The 21,360-nt window shown below is 44.2% G+C and overlaps 2 protein-coding genes across 2 annotated transcripts in view; one reads left to right on the top strand and one right to left on the bottom strand.

The window, feature by feature from the left end:
• GSG1 (germ cell associated 1) lies at positions 1–14,076 on the top strand. Its single transcript, XM_059846616.1, is given in 7 exon segments — positions 1–125; positions 1,982–2,048; positions 6,385–6,703; positions 9,211–9,258; positions 11,304–11,456; positions 11,576–11,687; positions 12,904–14,076. Coding segments are annotated over 7 exon segments (1,137 nt in total). The 3' UTR covers positions 13,217–14,076.
• FAM234B (family with sequence similarity 234 member B) overlaps positions 14,016–21,360 on the bottom strand; it is a 21,908-nt gene continuing 14,563 nt past the window's right edge. Inside the window, exons 9-13 of the mRNA XM_059846615.1 lie at positions 18,901–18,982; positions 18,519–18,674; positions 17,811–17,928; positions 16,461–16,687; positions 14,016–16,052 (exon numbers count right to left, since the gene is read on the bottom strand). Coding sequence (XP_059702598.1) covers positions 16,047–16,052; positions 16,461–16,687; positions 17,811–17,928; positions 18,519–18,674; positions 18,901–18,982 — 589 coding nt within the window. The 3' untranslated portion in view covers positions 14,016–16,046. The remainder of the gene's footprint in view (positions 16,053–16,460; positions 16,688–17,810; positions 17,929–18,518; positions 18,675–18,900; positions 18,983–21,360) is intronic.

The following is a 21,360-nucleotide window of genomic DNA, read 5'->3' on the forward strand; positions in this document are numbered from 1 at the left end:
ATGGAATTTCTTGGCTACTGCATGCTCAGTCAGACAGAAAGACATGGGGGTGAATCCATGATCACCTTGTAGTATTTCACTGGATGTTTCAGAAGAGCAGATGGGAATAGTGAGCAGTGGATAAGGTAAGAATTTGTCTGCTTGGAGTTTTGTACAGACCCTTTTCTGGACTGGCACCTCTTTAATATCCTTATATATCTATGTGTAAAATTGTGGTTTTCTTGTCTGTTTACAGTTCATGGTTAGCAAAAGTACATAAATACTATGCTTTTTCTGTGTGCTCTGGCGAACACATCCTAGAGTTTAAGTACTCTGTGAAAAGCAACACCCTAGCCTTATATATAATATACAGTCTTATGTTTCCTATCCAGAAATTGAGGCACCTAGAATCTTGAGTGAGTCCTCAAAGTCTTTGTTGCTGCATCTGATTTTTTCCTTTTCATGTCTGCTTTCTCTGTGGTTTTTGAGGGTCTGACAACCATAAAGATTAGGAAAAAAAATCCAGCCAACCAAGACTTGTTTTGAGAAAAAAAAAGAGAAGGAAAAAAAAAGTAGTTAAGTCCAAACTGACTGACTGGTTTGTCCATCTTTAAGATGCATTTTCTCAGTCCAGTTCAATCTTTGTTTATTCCACAGTCTCAGTGTCTAGCAACATAAGCTGATCATCTTAGAAACAGAATTCACCTTTAAATGTGCTTAGACTAGAAAAAAATATGCCTGGTGAGGTCATTTTCAGAGCAAGAGTTAATGCATCATGCAAACAGCTAAATAAAGGTTACAATCTGAGTGGAATTATTCAGAGCTCAGGGAGAAATCTGGCATTTGCAGTCTGTCACTGGGTTTGAGAAGTCTGGCTCTCTCCATGTCACTGTCACTCGGGAGACATCCTGCTTTCTGCGCGGCAGTAAGGGAGGGGACTGCGGCTCCGAGTGATCTTCCCGTAAAAACAGCAAAAACGGGAGCGCTGGGAAGTGTCATGTGCGAGGAATGTGTGGAATGAGGGGTGAGTATGAGCCTGTCTTTGTCCAGTTTTCACAGAGCCACTCTAGGGGTGTAAATAGCCACCCTTCCTCCTCTCCTTTTCTCTCCAGGTCAGCTGAAGAGCCAATGTTAGGATGGCAAATGGTCCCTGATATCCCTGGAGCATCGCTGCGTGGGGGGCTGTGGGGAGTCGTGTGCCTCTTGAGACCCACCAGTTAAACATTGCAAGTTTGGGGCCCTATCTGGCAAGGACTCCTCAACCTTCTTTTCCACCAGCATCCCTGGGAGCTGAATTTGTCACTTTGGGGCAGGATACACCCAAGCCAGAGTGTAGATGGTGATAGAGCCAGGATAAAAATGCATCACTTGTCAATGCCCAGGCTTCTTTGGAGTTGGCAATCTCCACAGTGGTGCTGTGTGATGATTTCGGGGGGTTTTGCATTTTGTTTCCTTGTTTTGTTTCTGTAAGTCAAGCATTTGGCTGATTGCACAGGAAATCAACTGCTATGGGCATTCACTTCAATGGGCGAAATTTAAACGAGTCACCAGGGACTGGCTGCTGCTGAGTTCAAAGAGAAAGAGGCATCCAAAAACTCTAGCCAAGCCAAATTATGGTGGGAAATATCAGATACAAAGAGGAGAAAACTGAAGGCACAGCAGGGTGAAAGACAGATACAGTTGATTTTCCTGTCTATAATAGGTCAGATTGAGGTGAGGTTAATATAGAACATTTAAAAAAAAACCAAACAACTAACCAACCAAAATCCAAACCAAAACCAGATAAAATCCCCATAATTTTGCAAAGGGGAGTTTGTTGAACATCAGGAAACATGCTCTGGTGTTGGTGTTCTATGAATTGTGTGCAATAATCTGGGGAAATTTCATGTGATACTTGACAAAATATTGTGAAAAGTGTTAGAAAGAATAGTTTCATGCAGGGCAGAAGGTGAGCAAAAGCCAAGCTCCTACCAGTCATTCCTCTTTTTTTTAATTTTCCCAGTGATTTCAAGTCTTCCCATACTCAGATAATTCCAAGGGACCGGTCCATGCCCCATTTCAGAGTCAAGGTAAAGAGTTTGTGTTCATAAAAATGTCCAAAAAATATATATATAAGGGGAAGGGGGGAGGAATTTCAAAGGAAAGAATAGAAGTCTAAACTTCAGTGTTGCTTTCCCCCAGCATACATGAGAGCAGCAGAGACTCCTGAGAAGAAGACTAGAGAAAGATTGCCATCTTCTGGAAGGATAAATATCTGCCATTATTCAGAATACTAAATCTGCTATAAGCATATTTTTTAAACCATAGCATATTTCTGATCAATTTATTTCCCAACATGAATTCTTATTCATATAAAACCAATTCAGTTTAATTTCATTGATATATATGCCATGAAATCAGCTTTAGAAACTGACAGAGAATCCTGGGTTTTAATGATACTCTCACCAAGCTTAAAATTAGGAAAGTGTTAAGGATTATCAGTAGAGGTTGACTTTAGTTATTCTTGAGCTTGTAAACTGTGATTTTTTTTTTTTTAAACTGGGCATTTAGAAGTTAAATTTAGGGTGTCCAGATGCGGACAGACTGCAAAAAAGAAAGCAAAAACAATCACTCTCCTTTTAAATGGCATCAGCTGTTGTTCTACCTGCTCCAGTAAATTAAGTACATCTGTTTCAAACAGAGCCTTTTTATTAATCAAAAACCTGCAGGCGGTCCAGGGAGCACAGGGACATTCAGCATTGCTTTCAGTTAGTCCGTCTTAGAAACGCTTATCCACATTAGAGGAGTTTATGCAGCGACTGGATTAAAATAACCACAGAGCTACTGCCCATTCTGCTCAGGGCAGGGAGGGTCAGGAGCCCGGCATGGCACAGCCCATCTGCTGGACCATGAACTTCTCCGTCTGCTGCCCGTGCTGTGTGGGGCTGTCACAGGCTGGGCTGTCACCCAGAGCTATTCCTGCACCTGCTCCAGCCTCTGCGCTCCCGTGTTGCACACGGGGCATGACAATGGATGGACCACAGGTTTCCTCTGTCTTGGCAGAGCAGCATGCAGGGAATGTGCCTCCTTCCCTCCCAGTGGTGATACGAGCCTCACCCGCTTGGCACTGGGCAGAGTGCTTCTGGGGAGGACAGGATGTGTCTTCCTTTGGGATGTTCCCCTCCCTGATGTTCTCCTCCCTCGCAGTTTGATTCAGTGCAGCTCTGCTCCATGGTGTCTAGTACCTTCTCATGAGAGGTGGTGACATTCTTACTTTTCACGGGTTTGATACCACACAGGTATTTTGAGAGCCTCTAAACTTTCAGGACAAGAGCTCAGAGGGGACTTTGTGTCAATGTGAGTCTCTGTCTCTTCTTACTAGGTTCCCAAATTCATCCAATGTGAACCAGCTGGGATTCCCAGTGACCTTCACATTTTGGTAAAAGCTGGCACTACAAGTGACACTGACAATCTACCTCATTCTCCTATGCTTTGACTATTGGCTTGACTTGCTGCTCTTTGAAATACCTCCTTCGTGGTAGTGATGCCACGGTGTCAGTCTGCCACTCTGCAGCTCTTCTGCTAAGGGGCTCCTTTTGGCATCAAAATTTCCAGTGCCCATGGGGATAGCTGTATTGGTATCGCTTCAGGGACTGAAATCCTCAGTCCTCAGAGCAGATGCCGTTGCATAAACTTTCCTCTCCCCATTTATTTTATTCTGCCCTTTCTGTAGCTATTGGGTGTGGCCTGGAAGATATCCTAGGATGCTTTTGGTCTTTCCATTCTGTTGGGACAGTGCCCAGTGCAAGGGGTGACCTGATGCCAAGGGTGCTGCCAGTTTCCAGCTAAGGTCACTCCTCCCCTGTAACACTGGCCAAAGCTGCCATCTCCCTCCATACAAGCTCCCAGATACCTGCCACACAGGGATGGCTGGAATCTTTCAGTGTTTTAAAGAAACTTTCTACTCAGTTAATACAGGTCACTCTTCTGCACTTAATCCCAACACGCCGCAGCAATCGCTTCCCATATAATCTCCCAGAACAGCTGTGCTGTGATTGCATTGTGGATTACAAAATGACCATTTTCCACAAAACAGCTGCTGATCAGAAGGATAGCATTTAATAATCACTGGCGAGGAGAAGGAGGAGGGGACCAGACAAAGGAGGAAGGGATTTTGCAGCAATTGGGTTTCTTGGAGGATATAGAGATGAACAAAACAGCAGACAAAGCGTGAGTCCCACTTCTGTGCTGTTCATCCAAATTAACAGGACTTCAAAGACTTGCTGCTAAGGTAAATTCAACTATCATTCCTTTTTGGGGCTATCTAGACATTATGGTTGGTTACTATCAGTGAGTGCTTGTCTTTTGCAGAGGGAAGCTTTTCTAACAATGTTTTCAGGAAGTAGTTCAGATTTGCTTTTCATTCCATATGTCTTCTGCATCCTTGATCCACTTCCTACTTCTGACTCATTTGTTTCTTGTACTTTTTATGTCTTTTCCTTAACACTCTTCCTGAAATTATAAGGCCTTTCAACTACTGTCATAAATCAACTGGAGAGATTATTTTTCCCACTACTGAGGATTTAAATTAGAAAGATGATTTTTGTAAATATTGTGAGTGGATTTTTTTTTTTTTTGTTAGATAAAAGCATTAGCAACCCAAAACCTGATGACAGAAAATCTTATCATTAAGCATTGATGAAAAACTGAAAAACTTTGTGGGCTGAAGGTTTCAATTTTCAGGTGAAAAACTGTGGCTTTGAGAAGAGTAATTTTGTCTGAAATTTCCTTTTCCGTCATAAGCCAAATTTTCCACCAAAAAAACTTTCAGTGAGAAGTTTGCCACTAATCTTAGCCAGGAACTCTTCCTAGTAGGTGTCTTCTCTGTGAAAATGGTGATATTCAACATGCCTTCAAATCATGAAAGCCATTAGTTATGGCATCACTAAGACGTTACCACCTCCAGGGTGCAGAAAGAAATGTCCTGCTGAAGAGACAAAAAAAAAAAACCAAAAAAAAAACAGAGTATGAAACCATACAGTAAAATTTCAGGAGCCGAGGATTATCTTGCTTTCAATGAGGGTTTTCAGGGTCAAGCACTGCTTTCTCAGTGTGATGAGATGCTAATAAGGTCCTGCTTTTCAAGAGGAGCTTCTGCACTGTCTTCGTTGACTGTGTTTCCAAGCTTGCTGAGTAGCAGAAAAAATTGGTTCTAAGTGCACCACTTTTATCTGTGGTGCAGTCACAGACAATGCAAAGCTGGGTCTGTATTGTTTATTTATAGTGATGTCCACAGAATGGTCTTTCTCACACGTTCAGCGTTGGGTGAGTCAGCCGAAGTTAAGTGAAGAGGACCCGCAGCAGGCAGCGTCTGTACAAACTGAATCTATTCATGGGTAAATAGATTTTCAGAGTCATAAATAGGAAAGGGTGGGAGTATCTGGGTGAAGTTGTGCCAAACATAGGGAGTGCCACGTGGGAAGAGACATGCATTGATTACATGAAAGTTGATGTGTGGGTAGATGACATCTAATCAATCTATGGAGTGTTATTTTGGGGTTCTCAGGAGTCAGTGCAGGGTTTTGCAGGAACCCTAAAGTCTTCATCTTCCCTCTGAGTGAGAAAGTCCCTGGTTCACAAACTGCTTTCTGAATTACTTTAAGTGATGAGATGAAATCAGTAAGAATGTTTGTGGCAACATTCACCCTTATAGGGAAAAAAACCTTTGGCACTTTGTGTGTAAGCAAAGACGCTGCCATCCCACCACCCTACCAAATTTCTGATGTGCAGACGAGAGCTCAGGAAGAAGGTGCTGCTCTGTGGCTTGTACTTAAGATACCAGGGCTGGATAGCTGGGTGTTCCCTCTGAGCCGGTCACTGCTTTGATGTGTGACCTTCAGTGATTTGGGAACATTTTCCTGCCTTTTCCCACTGAGAAATCACTATACTCTCTACCTCCCTAGGTACAGTAATGAGCTGCTTGAAAAAGTGTTTTGGGACACTTGGCAGCAAGATTTCTCATTTAATTGGAGAGAGCATTCGAATTTCATGTAAAGGCAACACATGGTATTCAGGGAAGTTGGTTAACAGTTTCTCCCTGTCATCTCTGAGACGGATGAATGTGATGTTCCTTTCGTTTTGCTCACGTGCTCAGACACCTCAATGCACTCAGCCCTGCTATGTCACCCTCTCTTCCCCAGTACAGATATTCAGAATACTTTGCTGAATATGGTTGAAGCTGACCAGGTCCACTGCCCTAGCTTTCAAGGAATGGTTCTTCCATGCTGGGTGAGCTGTTGGGATGTTGCGAGGAGGGCAGAGTGCTCATACCCCTCCCCACAGCTGCATGCTGGGAAAAGGTGGGATTCATGAGGCTGTGTGGGACAAGTGGCCGGTGTGATGGTCTCTCCTATCTGTGCGTTGTAGATGGAGCTGCTGAAGGGACTGCCATTGCGCCGTACTTTCCTGGCTGTCATCCTAAACCTGCTGGCTCTCACCCTCTCCACCACAGCCTTGCTGGGCAGCTACTGGTGCACCGGGACCCAGAAAGTACCCAAGCCTTTGTGTGGGAAGAGCAAAGCCTCCCAGTGCGTGGGTGTCCCCATGCCATCTGATGCAGACACCAGCAACGTTTCCACTGAGGACACAGTGCACTACAGCTGGGAGACCGGGGATGACCGCTTTGCCTTCAGATACTTCCACACAGGGATGTGGCTTTCCTGTGAAGAGAGCATGGAAGGGCCAGGTAGTGTTTTGCTCAGGCAGCCACACCTTATTGCCTTGTATTTACTCCACACAAGTTGGAAACTGAAGGGTGGGAGGCTGAGAAGACGTGGTAGAAAAGTATTCTTCCTTTTCCTAGATGGTATCAGCCCTGTGCACTGGTGCATACAATATATTTCTGTCCTTCACTGGAATTTCTGTCCTTCACAGAGCAGGGAAGTGGGGAGTGGTTGTCTCTGGTGTGCCCTTTGGCTCCAGAATAGGGCCTGTGAAGTGTAAGTGATGGTGGTGGTGGCAGTGACTTTATGATAGCACTGTTCATCCTGATGGGAATTTCCATGAGCCTCCTTTCCCTTTCCCCATATTTCCATTCCTATACACAGCTTATTTCAAGCTCCTCAGGGTAAATTTGCACATGTCCTCTCAGAAATCTAAGTACAGTGATTTTATGCGAATGATAATTTTCAGCTATCACTGTGAGGACTACAATAGTTGGTGTTCTTAAATCATCAAACTGAGTAGTTTTGTGTTATTAAACAGAGACTGGGCTTTTCTTAAAAAAAAACAGAGAACGGGAATTGCTACCTTATAGATACAGAGAAAACCTGCAGGATCTGAACCCAAAGGAGCTAAAGCTAGGAGGTAAATTAACCTAAGGATTAGAGCTGCAATATTGTAATTGTTTTTAGTTTTTGTGATATTGTGACAGATTTCATTAGTGATTTTTGACCATGTGGGACTGGCACTGTAAATCCTGAAGTGCCAGGGACTGGTTGTGCAATCTGTACTAGAACCCTTTAGTGCTTCCCTTCACCCATGACGTGTTCCTGCCCAGTCCTGCTCAAGTCCTTCTGCTGAAACCTGTGCCACACCAGCACAGGCGGGTGCTCTGCGGTGCTCAGATGCCCTTTACTGCCTGGCACACACATCAAGGATCAGAACTAATCTAGAAGGTGGCCAACACAGAGATTTGTATCTAAAAATAGAGTGATGAAAGTCACTTTCATCAGGGCCATTCCCCTGAGCCCACCACCCTCCCTTCAGCTCTGCCCAAGTACAAATGTCTCACCTTCTTTAACCAAGCCATCCTTCCAGTATAATATTTTTCATCTCTGTTTCTGTCAGGTTGAAAATAAATAACTGGTGAAGAAAAGCAGACAGAAGGAGGGGTTGGATCAGAAAGGAATGTGCTTGAAATTCTCATGTCCTAGCAAGTGGGCTGCTTTTTGTTATGAGCATTTCCAGAAGGGCTGTGGAAGGAGATGTGTTTATTTAGGGCTGGTTTGGGTTGGGTTGTGTTTCCATGATGCTTGTGGGAATGAAACTACATCCCTTGACTGATTTCTCTAAACTGCTTTTCTGTTCACTGGGCAGTCCTGGAATAACCCCAGTGCCTGAAGGAACAGAGAAAGTATGTAACATCTGGATCACAGCAGAACACAGGATAGAGCACGGGATAGAGCATGGGATAGAAGCACAGTCAGTCTCAGTCTCCTGCTTCCTGTAAATCACCCACCCACTACTGTGCATCTTTGAAACAACTGCATGGACAATAAAAACAATAAGGAAGGGACTACTCTGAACAAAAGGAGTTTGAGTTGAGCTGGAGAAAGGATTTCATTTTCAGGCTAATCACAGGATCAGTTTAGATGAGCCATTACTGAATATCCTCATTAAAGTTCTAGGTGAAGTAGCAAATTGCAAGTTAATGAGAACCGCAGATGGCACTAAACTGGGTAGCATCCTGAGAGCTGTGGATGACAGAAGTAGCACAGGAGATTTGGAAAGATTAGAGATGGGGATAGAAATTAAGAAAATTAGACTCTTACATGAAGCGGAAAATCTGGGAGAAAATACTGTGCCAAGTAGAGGAGAGGACCCTCAAATGCAGTAATGCAGTATGCAGGGACAGAGACTTACAGAAAATAATGATGGACCCTCAGCTGAGACAGTAGTTTGCCAAAGCAAATATTAACACAATTTGTTGAAATAGCATGCCTAATATGTGAGGACCAAGGACCATATTTCTGTATGAGTCTCTGCCACAGAATGGGGACATGCATCTCTGTCACAAAGTATTTCACATGGGAAGTTCTTTTTTTGCTTTCTTCTTTGAGAAGCAGTGCTAGAAATGCTCTTCTGAGATTAGGGTGTGTGGGAATTCAGCAGAAGTGATGGATCTGCGTCTGTTACAAGCTACACCCTTAATAGGCCTCATCATCAGTAATGTTGTGAATGAGTAGCAACAGATTTTTATATTCAACAGAGACTAGAAAGATTTACGAATTGCTGAAGCTTTTTTTTCTGAAAAGGTAATTTCTAGTTTTGCAGGCAAGTGCTGCCTTCCCATCTTTTGCCTCAGTGAAGGTCTGGAAAGATAGAAAAAGACCAGAGGTGAGAAGGTCTGATGGGTAGATTCAGGGATGAATGGATGTATGCACTGAAAAGAAAGTGAAATGAAGAGATTTTCAGTTCCCCTGTGTTCCCTGCATTGTTTTATAAACTAAAAGCTTTGGTTTTGTGTTTCAGAAGAGAAATGCCGCAGTTTTATTGAGCTTTCACCACCAGCAGAGAGAGGTAAGAGCAAACCCCTGTATTTCACTGTAGCTGCACAGTTCATCTTCTAGGGACAGGGGACCTGCAGCATTTTGCCTGTGTGGGGACAGCAGGGTGGGTCCCCAAAGAGCCAAGTATGAAATCCTGTCCTCATGGCTGCTAGAAGAGCAAAGATTTCCTCCCAGATGTTCGCATAAACCGCTGCCATTTGTGAAGTCAGTGCTAGAAACCTCAGATTCCCTCCAGTCTGAGGCGGGATTTCTCTCATGCAGTGAGTTGCTTGGTCTGGGGTTGTCATCTTGCTGTAGTAAAGGGGAAGAGGATGGATGCAGCCTCAGGGCAGTCCCTCCTACACAGGCTACATGTTAACTCAGTGCTTCAGTTTTGGGGTCTAATACGATGAATCTGGAAGCTGAATCACCTCTTACTTTGTGGTAAGTGAACAGGACATCTGAAAATTACGCTTTCAAGGCGAAGCCCCTGCCTCATTAAATACAAAACTACATTTGGGTAGGAGAGATCACCCCTCCTGTCATTGTCCCATGTTTCAAATCACCCTGTGGATAGCTTCAGTATGTACATATATATGTAAGTTCCATATGCTACAGAGATTCTTCTTAATGAAGGCTTTTCAATTGGTGTGGGCTTACTAACTATTCCCTGAGATGGAGGCTGGAGACAAACCATTTCAGAAGATGTTCATATATGAAGGGAAAGGCCTGGGGTGCAAAGCCTGTCCCAGCATTCAAACCCTGAAAGTAAGGGCGTAATAAATGCTGGGGATTTTGCAAGCACCATTTTCACCCCTTCCTGCACAAAGTATAATCTCAACATGACTGGCTCAGGTGCCGTTGTATGGCTGGGTTAGCACTGCACAGGGGGGTGTGACTGCTGACTGTGGGATGGGCTGGCTGAGCTGGGTGTGTGTAGAGCAGCTCCACAGTACACAGGCAACATTACAAGACCAAATTACACATCATCAGTGGGAAGCCTGTACTCACAAGTAAAATTATGCAGAGGTCTCTGTGTATGTGTGGTGCCTGCAACCTCCAGAATACTTTTGACAGTCTGACCTTTAATGAAATATTCTCCGTGGTGGTGCTGCAGCAAGCAAGCCAGCTTCTTTAAACAGGGAATGCAGCTCCTCTATTTGTGCTAAAGAGCTGGTTGACTCTACGGCACTAATGATGTTGACTATTCAAGTCAGTGCCACATTAATGAGGGTTTTCTTCACACTCCTTTTCCCCAGCTGAATGTCTCCTCTACAGCCATTAATAGTTGCTAACAGTAGTGCTCACAGTGCTGCTTCATTTGTCAGATTAATGTTTCTTCCTCAGTGGATCCTGTGCTTTTCCACAGCCCAGCATTACAGAGTGCCTTTCTTCATCCTCCTTCAGTTCTTATGCAGAGCTGTAGAACTCAGCTGAGCTCTGGACTCCGGTATCACTTAAATCCCACTTGAAATCCCAGCATGAAAGTACCTGCACTCTGTTCAAGAAGCAGGGTGGGCAGTCAGTGTTACTGCCCTGGCTGGATATCAACCCCAAGGAACATACTTTCATTTTAGTTGGGGTTTCAGTGAGAAATACAGGTTTGCAAGAGGCTTCCTGAATTCCAGAGGCCATGTCCCAGACCGTCATGGATGCACCATATAGTTCTTAAAAGTTGAGTCCCAGGTTAAAGTTGTTCGCTTTTGTTGTTGTGATTAGAGCTTGGATGTGTTTGTGGCCAATCTATTACTATTAGATTTTATGCTAATAGTCAACAGCTTCCCCTTTTTCCGTTTGTTTTCCTCCTTGCTGTTTATGAATAATGCTGGCATGTTTACAGAGGCCATTTTAGATCCCCTCAGTTCTGCCATGCTGGAGAAGCCAAGCCATCCTCTGTGACATGCACTCTGTCCCCTACAGCACACATTGATCCCTTGATCACAGGCTGGGGAGATTGCTTTTGGGTGTTTGCTGTTTTCCTTCGTTCCCTGCTATCCAAAGGACATCCTTTCAGCATTGGGTTGAGAGAGGGGAGTACTCTTTCTTGAACATGATTGCATCCTGTATTCCTGGCAGGAATCCTGTGGCTGTCACTGGGATCAGAGATGCTGTACATCAGCTTACTGCTCATCAGCTTCATCCTCCTGATGGTGGAAATTCTGCATACTGGCAATCCTGTCTGCGGGATGAAGCTCAATGCTTTTGCTGCTGTCTCCTCAGTGCTGTCAGGTGAGTGTATTCCTGTAGTCTTGGAATCTCAGCACTGGAGAGCCTGCTTTTCCACTCAAGCCTGAAGTATGCTGCTCTGGCTCCTGCTGTAACTTCTTTGCTTTATCCTTTGTGTCCAGGTCTCCTTGGGATGGTGGCACACATGATGTACTCTCAAGTCTTCCAGGCAACAGTTAATCTGGGACCGGAGGACTGGAGGCCGCACACATGGGACTATGGCTGGGCATTCTAGTATGTGAGCTCTGAAGCCATCTTCACCCCCAGCCTTTAGAGCTTCAGCCATGCCACCCGCTTCCTCCTCCTTTCTTGACCTTCTGTGTGTTCCAAAGACAGGTGTACCAAGGTTCTCCTACTACTAATCTCCTGTCTTTGCCTCACCCTGTTTTAATAAATGGTGGCTGAGTTATTTAAATGAATAGTTACCAAAGGACTGGGAAAACAATGGGGTCACACCTAAACAATTGCCTTCATCCCTGCTGACTAATTAGGCTTGCCCCTCTGCTGGTTTGCCCTGTTTGGTCTCAACCCTTCCCTGTGTGCAGAGGCCAGTGTCACACTTGTAATGATGCTCTCAAACACACCTTGTTTTTCTGCAACTTTAACAAGTTGCATGCTGGTTTGGCATCTTCACTAACCAATGTTGGGCCAGAGGGCCTATTCCTGCAACACCAAGCCTAGACGTGAGCCTAAAGGTGTGGGCACAGCTCAGTCCCCAACCAGCAGCCACACCATCTTCTCCAGTGCTGGCCCAGCCACATAATGGCAGCTGCACTGGAGGCCAAGGGCATCTTCAGATGGTACTATGTGCAGGAAGGAGGGAAAGCAGGCAGTACACCACAGTGTCACTTGTGAGCCAGGAAGAGGAGCTGCAAAAAGCAGGTGGCTCCGTGTGCCTTTCTCTAAAGGATAAAGCAGCCAAGGACAGTGGACATGACATACCTGACCTGAAAAACAGTTGGATGAGCCTTGCAGGTGCCCATGGAAAGTGCAGGTTCAATTTCAATGCTGTATTGATGATGACCACATTGATTCTTAAACACTCCAGTGCCACGTGCCACCCGTGGACATCTAATGCCAGGATGGCAATTTGGTTACGCTCAGGTAGACAAGCCTCATGCACACTAAGACACTGAGAGCCCAGCAATACAGAACTTGCTTCCAAGCTGTGCTCCCTTGCTCTGACCAGTTACAGATGTTCCCGCTGCCCTTTTCCCTGTGTCACTCCCTTTCCTGTCATGGGGATGACCAATATTTAACCCACTGATCTGAGAATCTTGTGGTGGGATAACCCCTAAGAACTGTAATGCTATGAGCCTTAGTCGTTCTAGTTCATGTCTGTGCCCAGAAGATTCTGCCTGGCAAATCAGGGAGAATTGGGGTGTGTCATAGTGTTTATAACTCTACATGGCTTTTCACAGCACGTTCTTCTTCTATGTGTCTCTGGCAGCATGGCCTGGGCCTCCTTTACCTGCTGCATGGCCTCTGCTGTCACCACTCTCAATACCTACACCAAGACGATACTGGAGTTCAAAAGGAACCACATCAAGGGATTTGATGGGAGCCTCAAGGATCACCCTCAGCACCACCAGTGCTTCATACAGCAAATAAGCAGCTACTATGAGCCCAAAGGCAAGGTCTTCCATTCAGTCTCTGAGGGAGTTGACTTCTACACTGATCTGCAGCAGAAAATGCTACAGCGGGAACCAGAGCTGGACCTGGATGAAGTCTTGGGCCAGACAATCGGGGAGGATCGCTGTTAGGGATGAGTGTACAGGGACGGAGCAGCAGGGTTTGGGAGGAACAAGAGCTCTGAACCAAGCACTGGCACCACTCTTAGCAGGTTTTGGGGAGCTCTTCCAGTCTCTAAAGGGAGTAAGGAGGCAGGCACGGGGTCAGGGTAACTAGAGTAGAAGTTTGGGGGTCTTCCCTGGTCATATACAGTGTGATGGGTGCCCTCCTCTGACAAGGGTGAAACTGGAGGGACATGCTGGTGCCAGCTGTCTCCAAGCACTTTCAGAGTTGAGTCAGATGTCCTAATCCCAGTATTGCACTGGGGAACAGATAGTCAGCACCATCCAGATGGCAAACTGCACTGCTGGGTGGTGTCACATTGACCTTCCATCAGCACCTCCAGTTCAGTGCTGTGGTGAGGGCCATCAGTGTTCATATTGATCCGCTGTCACCCTCTCTGAACACCCTGTTTATTCTTAACTTCCAGGCCCAAACTCTTCTCCCTGTCCCCAGATTAAAAGTCCTGCTACAGTAGGAACAGGGGGTAGCTTTCAGATCTCTCCTCCTCCTTCCTATCTGTAATGACTCCCACATGTTCCCTTCTTGCTTTTTGCCCAAAAATCTCCCATTCTGAGGTACTTTGCTGTCTGCCTCTTTTTACTGTTTTTTCATAACCATTAAGAATTTGGCAGGACTTTTGCTTTTTATGTTACCTCCATTCATCTGTTCCTTTTTGTCCATTGTAAAAATATTGCAAACAACCCCCGAATCAAAACCCCAAGCAAACTCATAATCTCTCAAAAGTGAAACACTGGTTCACATGACACATGACGCTGTACACAGTATTTATTTTGTTTCACTGCAGTTCAAATACATTTTTCCAACAATATACAGACAGACTCTTTATTTACAGTGGGGGAGGGGGGGTGTGTGGGCAGGGTGAATTCACATTAAGGAGGAGCTAACATCACTGCTCTTGAATATCAGTTCTCTCAGGAAGAATCTCAGAAGTAACTACTTAGGTAACAGCCAATTCACCTTTCCCAGCAAGGTGCTGGCTTGGACAGGAGAGAAGAAACACTCCTGTTTAATCCCTCATATGTTACTGGTCTTCACACTTTCAGTCCTATTATGCAGTTTTATTAACTGACACTAGCTCTATTATAAACACTAAACCCTGTCTGGAGGAAAATGCCAGGCCTAGAGCCATTGCTACAGTTGTGCTAATATATACAAAGCTATTTACACAAAAATACCATTAGACATATACAAACTGTTCACAGCTCTGACATTAGGAGATCAGGGCCCAAAGACCAGCCTTGGGGCTTGCAGCTAAACCTGAAGGGCTATCCTGGAAGATTTATATAGAAATGTGGATGATGGAAAGGGTGATACAGCAAAGGGAGGTGTCAAGGGCCCAGGAGAGCAAACCCATGGCTAATGTGACCATCTGGAAGGAGGGTCAAAGTCTGCTGTCACCTCATAATTCATGGGGAAATGTGGGGAGGCTGGAAGGGCACATGCTAGACAGAAAAGTCCTTTACAATCCTCCTCTCAGCCTGGCTCTCTTTAATGTCAAAGGCCAGGCTTGGAATGGCATACTAGGAAAGGAGTTCCTATATTGTTGCCCTAAATTACCGGTGGGGAACTACTGGGGCACCAAATTGTTTCACTTTTATATGATCTTTTCTACTATAAGAAAATTCATACAGATGCTCCTCAAATGCAACAGAGAATAATGGCACACTCTGGGACAGAGCGGGACACACCTAACACACTGTGATCAAATGTGTCCCAGGGGTAGCTTGCTCCTCCTGGAGCTGCACACAGGGCTGGGCTGGAAAGGGAATGGCAATATCGAGCTCAGAATAGGGTTAAAATGGACAAAAAAAGCTTTCTATTTCTAGTTTCTGTCTCTATCTGAACCTCTAAACCCTGGAGCAGCAGCATTAGAATCAGCTTTTCTGTGACAAGACTGAGGAACATTTGGGATCTGCTGGACCTCCTATCCCAAGGGGGGTATGATACATTGGCAAAGGGAGACTCTGCCCATTGGACTGCAGTGTGATGTTACAGTGATAATGTGGGTTCATACAAACCTTAAGGATGGAGAGAAACAAGCTGTGAACCTTTCACTTCTACATCACCCACATATGCCTGAACTTGGTGTCCTGAACTTGGAACTGGGAAAGAAAGACACAAGTACAAGGGGCTGGCAAATGCTGTGGAGACCATCTTTCTCTAGATAGATAATACAGCCAGAGAACTAGCTTGTTTGTGAGTCTGGCAACAGCATGGACAAGAGAGCTGAGAGCACAGGAGAAGTCACAGATAAGACTAAACCTGCAGGAGCCAGAGGCTTCTCTCCAAAAATGAAAAGATTAAGGGTGTCCTTTAGCCACACCACCTGCCTTGACTCATCATGGCCCACTCTCGGCATAGAGCTTGTTAGACTGCTTGGGAACACTGTTTGGACATAAAAAGGTGTGTCCTAAATCTCATTCATAAATTAAACATACAAAAAATATACATACATTGTATAAATTAACAAACATATATATAAAGCCTGATTTTATATATATGTATATAACCTCTAAATTCACATTTCTGTGTTACCTGGAAGGAAGCATGCAAGAACAGCATACGGAGAGGGAGTTGCTGAACAAGGTTTCTCTGGTACAGAACAGGTCTGCCTACGACAAACCTGCCTCCAGCAGCATTGCCCAGAGAGCTGAAGAAAGGGGAAGTGCTTTTAGACCCCATTCCCTCTATATAGCCATTTTCCTGAAGATACACAGAGCAGCTTCCTATATTCCCAATACAGCCACAGGTCCAACCAACATCTGAGGAACCACCAGGCTAGAGCTGAAGAAAGAAAAGCAAACAAACATTAAAGCCAAAATCTATTATCATCCAGTCTAGTAAAGTAAAGTCAGCAACAGGACACCACTATATGGAGGACCCTTGCTTGCCCATGTCAAAACAAGTGATCTCAGTCCCACCTCTCTAATCCCTCTGCAAGTCTCAGTCTCTTATGATCATCATCCCTGCTCCTTTCTAAGAGCCTGTGCTGTGTTCAACTGTCTAAGTACATCTTTGCTTCACAATCTGTCCATCTTATGCCCAAAGGGGCAGCCAGTCATCTTGCTAACAGTCATTTTGCAACCCACCAGTCCCTTTCCATCCCAAAGAGCACCTTAACTGTGTCTGTAGGGAAGAGATCAGATGTTTTCAAAGGCCTGGATTTCATGGGGGATTCCTGCACAATCTCACCTTCTGAGGAAAGTCAGCAAATTTCATCCGGGCAAGAAATCGCCTCACTTCTCCACGGCTGATTTTTGGAGTCCTGCTGTCCTTTAACCACACCATTCGGCCTTGACTCATCATGGCCCACTTCAGGGCCAGCTTGCTGACCGAGAGAAATCCTGGCTGCTTTTCAGAGGTTGCAGTTGTTGTCACAGTGATGTGAAATGCATCCTTTTGGAGATCATTAATTCCAACTGGTCCATTAGAAAAGGGCAAGAAAACAGTGGTGAGGAGGAAATGATTATGTTTCTTCCAAAAGAAATCTTATAGCCCTTACTCAGTCAAAACATCCACTAGACTGACAGCATATTCAGTCTGACTTTACAATTCCATGTAACTTAGCTGAAAAGGGAAAATTATTTTAACATTTTTCCACGGAAAGAAACTGAAATATAGATCAGAAATGGAAAGGTTTGGTTCTAGGTTATGCTTTTGAGTTTGACATTGGATATGAACATATTTCAAGAATACAGTTCACTCTCAGCTTTCCTTCCCACACCTGTTAGTAGCTATTCTTTACCTCTATAAAATGGGAAATTTGTAAAGCACTGGCAAGTCAGGTGACTCCAGTCACTGCAGAATGATCTGTACAGACCTCAGAAATCCTACTTTCTAAAAAAAACCCTGTAACAATAGTATTCTATTTGTTCTTGTCTGAACTGTGTTTTTGATTCAAGTCCAATTAGATGTTATTATTATGCAGCAGTTTTTCTACGCTTCCTGGCCTACTTCTCTTAGTTCTGGATGAACCTTTACCCCACACTCCCATGCACAAGAGGCTGGCTATTTGCTGAACTGCTTTAGAAAGAGCGAGAAAATTGAACAGGGACTGTAAAATCTTGTATAGATGTTAAATCCAGATCTACTTTTCCCTGAAAACACACTTATATATTTTGATTCCTCCTTACAAAAATAAAGAGGAAGTAGAACAGCTCCTATCCCAAAGAGCGGGAGATGGTCAACAACAGCAGAAGTGTATCTGAGGTGACAGAGAAAAGTTTTATAGTGATTTTTTATGCACGGCATTGAATTAAAAATAGCTCCATGGAAAGCAACACAACTTCTGTGGTGTAAAACATGCATTAAACCTGTCATTGGTTAAACACGTAAGAAACTTTGTGGGTCTTTCATTCGCAAAGTAGAGGGTGGACAGGATGCTCCTTCAGAAGGAAGATGAATCTTATTTCCCACTGTTGTGCTATGTGTAGTGGACCTTAGGTGCTACCTTTAAAGGCACAACTGCAGCCCATTGTTTCTCACAGCTGCTTCTCTCTCTCTGTTTCTAGCCTAGGTAGTCTCTCCTCCATTTGTACTCACCTGCTGAAGCAATGACTTTGTCTGTTGCATTGGTGAGGTCCAAAAGGACTGTAGGAAAAACAGGGTGGAGGAGATAGAGGTGGTGCAGCCCTGGGCGCTCAGGTCTGGGATCAGGTTGCTGTTGGAATGAAAGACACAAAAACATAACAACTACTAGCAAGGGGGAGTCTAGCTTTGTCAAAAATATAAAGTTTTCTGACACTGTGTTGTTTTTACACGGATCACAGAATGAAAACCTGTGGTTTTACAAAGATTAAATCCTGAAACCCTTTTGTTCCTAAAACAGAATTTGCTCTACAATTTCTCTTTGGTAAGGCTGAAATCTAGCTCTGTCATATGCAGCTTGATGGGCAAAGCTACAGTCTGGAAGTTTGAGTCTCCATGCCAAACTGTGTGCCTGCATGGACAGAAGGAGCACTCTGGGCTGGGAACAAATCTGCAGTTACAACTCCTCAGTGCTGCAGGAAAAAATGAAATTCACAGATTTTGGGGTTTGTGGATGCAAAATTTTTGTCAACAAAGCTTTACAATGAAGAATTTGCACACAAAAACTCCTGAGTTCAGGCTCAGAGAAGTCAGAGTGTCAAAGTAAGAGATGTCCCTGACAGCATTCTCATAGGTTCAAGTTCAATGACAGTAGGAATAAAAGACAGAGACTGCATGTGCTTCAGAGAGAAACCTCAAAGTGAAGAAAAAATACATGCTCACCAAACTTCGTAACACAGGCTGCGTTTCATCAGCCCAGAAGAGAAAAACAGACTTCTTGTCCAAAGTCATGACTGAGAGTGCATCAAGTTGTTGCTTCTGCCATGGAAGTTCCTGGTTCCAAACAGGGAGGCCAGATTTGCCATCTATCACCACCACCTCAAGGCAGGGAGAGATTAAGCATTAATGGATGCCAAAGCATGGGTATGCAGAGCCCCTTGCAGAGGCATGGCCTGTGCTGTTCCCTTTCATGCCTGTGGCAAAACCCTAATGAGTGCCAGCCAAAGACATGGGAAAAGCAAGGAGCAGACAATGTTTGTCTCTTTTTACCCAACCTTCCCCACTCCTGTGCTGCCACCACCCTCCCTGCCTTCACCTGTTTTACCTTTTTGTTCCCATCTCCAGTCTGTGCTTGCAGCATGAAGTCCAGAGTTTGGTCAGCACCAAAGTAACCTGGTACAGGCTGGCTGTAAATTTGGAAAAAGAAACACTCAGCCCCATGGTAGAAAAAAAGTCATTTCAGATGGAGGCAGAATAGCTGCCTTCATCCTCCATTCTGCCTCTTAAAATGACAGGATTTGTCATGCTAAATAAGGTCTTTCATTCACTCAGAACTATTCTGACTGTCAGGAATCATTTGTTGGTGGATCAGAAAAGTGCAAAATGGTAAACTGGCCCATGGTGCTTTTCAGCCATTCTTTGGAGTTGTCTGTGTGGGGGGCATCGCTTGATGGGTTGTGTAGGCACCATTTATCTCCCTGTACACTACTCTATCATCCTGTCCTTTGCATGAGAACCTGTACTGTTGTTGCTATAATTATATAAAATTACCCAGCCCTTCCAAAATGCACTGGCACATTTGGCCTACTGCAGAAAGTGGATTTCCCAGGCTGCTTTAGCTGTGTGAAATGGATCTTAACAAACTCAACATTAATGCCAGCCCATGATTCCTTGTATTGTATTCTTACTGCTGGCAGGTTTACAAGCCTTTTTGTGACTTTAAGCAGGTTAAATGAAGTCCCTTCTCATCCTCTCATTTCTGTGTGACATAACACATTAATATCTCTCATTATAACTGTTTTTTAACCATATTCCTTGCTTTTGGCTTTCTAAGCCTTGCCTCTGTCTTCCTTCAATTCACCACAGCTAGATGCACAATTCTAAATAAGCACAATTGAGTCCACAAAGTTGACAGAACCAGAGATTTTATGGCAAGGCAGGATCAGAGTATATCCTCTCTCCTCTTATTTATGACAGATTTCTGTATTTCACCCAATTAACCAAGTATCAGTAGGCTGGCTTTGCCTCATCTTTGATGAGATGAATTCATCACTTCTCATGACAGTCAGTTCTAATGATTAATTTCACCCGAAGAAACATTCCTGCATCTTCATTCTCCTAAACATGAATGGCTTTTGCTCCAAGGCACTTGTTCTTGCTGTGCCTGTTAGCTTCTATTTCTTACACATGCTTACGAACTAACCTCTCAGGCTTCTCTTTGATCACATAAACTCAATAATTACAATCTTCCACGCCAAAGCATTTTTTCCAGCCCTTTTCCCAATTTTTTTCCATCTTCCCCTTTAAAACATGCATGACAGAATGGTTCCTGAACAGTAATTCCACAGCACCACAGTGGGTTGACTTTATACTTAGGACATCAAACAACGTCATTTGCTTCACAGACACCTCTGGCAGCCAGGTGCTGCCTTCAAGGCAGCATCACGAGACACTCCTATAGCTCAAAAGCTCTCCAGTAGCAAAAGGAAGTAGCAGACAATTCTACCCTATGACCACAAACTCAAAACATCTCCTAAGGTGCCTCTACCCTTATGGGTCACAGTCCGTGGCAGATCCCACAAACTGAAGGCACACAAATGTAAGTACATCGGATGCTACCAATCAAGCGAAAAATCCCCTGGGCACTTGCTCAAATGAACCAGAAGGCTAGTAATTATTCTGCCCAACAGTAATCCCCCCAGCAACCTGCTATTAATCCTCTCTCATCTGAAACATCCATTAACAACACAATTTGCAACTGCTTACTCAATTTCATGGTCTCTGAACTTCGCCCTTGTTTTATGACTACTGATTATCCTTTATGGTTTTCCAGGGATCTTGTCAAAAGCTATCTGGAAATGCAGCACATCTGCAGTAGCCATGTTGGTTTTCTCAGAAATTATTCCCACAGGTGTGGACTCAGTCTGCCTGGATGAAGTGGTGTGCTTAGGGCAGGTTTACCCAGGAAAAGGTGTGCTCACAGCTGGGCTTGTAAGCTTTGTTTAACAAGGAATTCAGTCTGTTTGCCTCTGTGGTAACATCCCTAACCTGTATTTGATGCTTAAGTAGAACTTAAGTTCTAAAAAAATCCAAGCAAACCTCTTAATTAAATGCTTGCCCACAAACATTCAGTGTAGTAAATTTTGTCTTAACTCCGAGAAAACAGGTAGTTCAGGACTTTAGCACAGTAGCCTAGAACAAGAACTGCTTTCATTATTTTTCAATGATTATCTGCCAGCTCCTCTACATGTATTGTACTCTGCCCCTTGGGAGGTCAGGGAATGGGAAAAAGCAGCAGCCTTGAATACTAGCTGCCCAGAGATGTTGTGAAGTCTCCATCCTCGAAGATATTTAAAACCTAACAGCACACAGCCCTGAGTTATTTGCTCTAGCTTGTCTAGAGTCTGCTTGAGCAGGTAGGTGGGATTAGGAAATCTCCAGAGGTGCATTCCAACTTTGACCATAGTAGTAAAGAAGTTTTCAACCCTTCTTGATTTGTGTATTCCAATTTATTGCTGCATCCATTTAGAAATTTCTTGTGTATAACTGTTTCTACAGCATCCAT

The sequence above is a fragment of the Haemorhous mexicanus genome, chromosome 5 (assembly GCF_027477595.1).
Source record: "Haemorhous mexicanus isolate bHaeMex1 chromosome 5, bHaeMex1.pri, whole genome shotgun sequence".
In the NCBI taxonomy this organism is placed as follows: Eukaryota; Metazoa; Chordata; class Aves; order Passeriformes; family Fringillidae; genus Haemorhous; species Haemorhous mexicanus.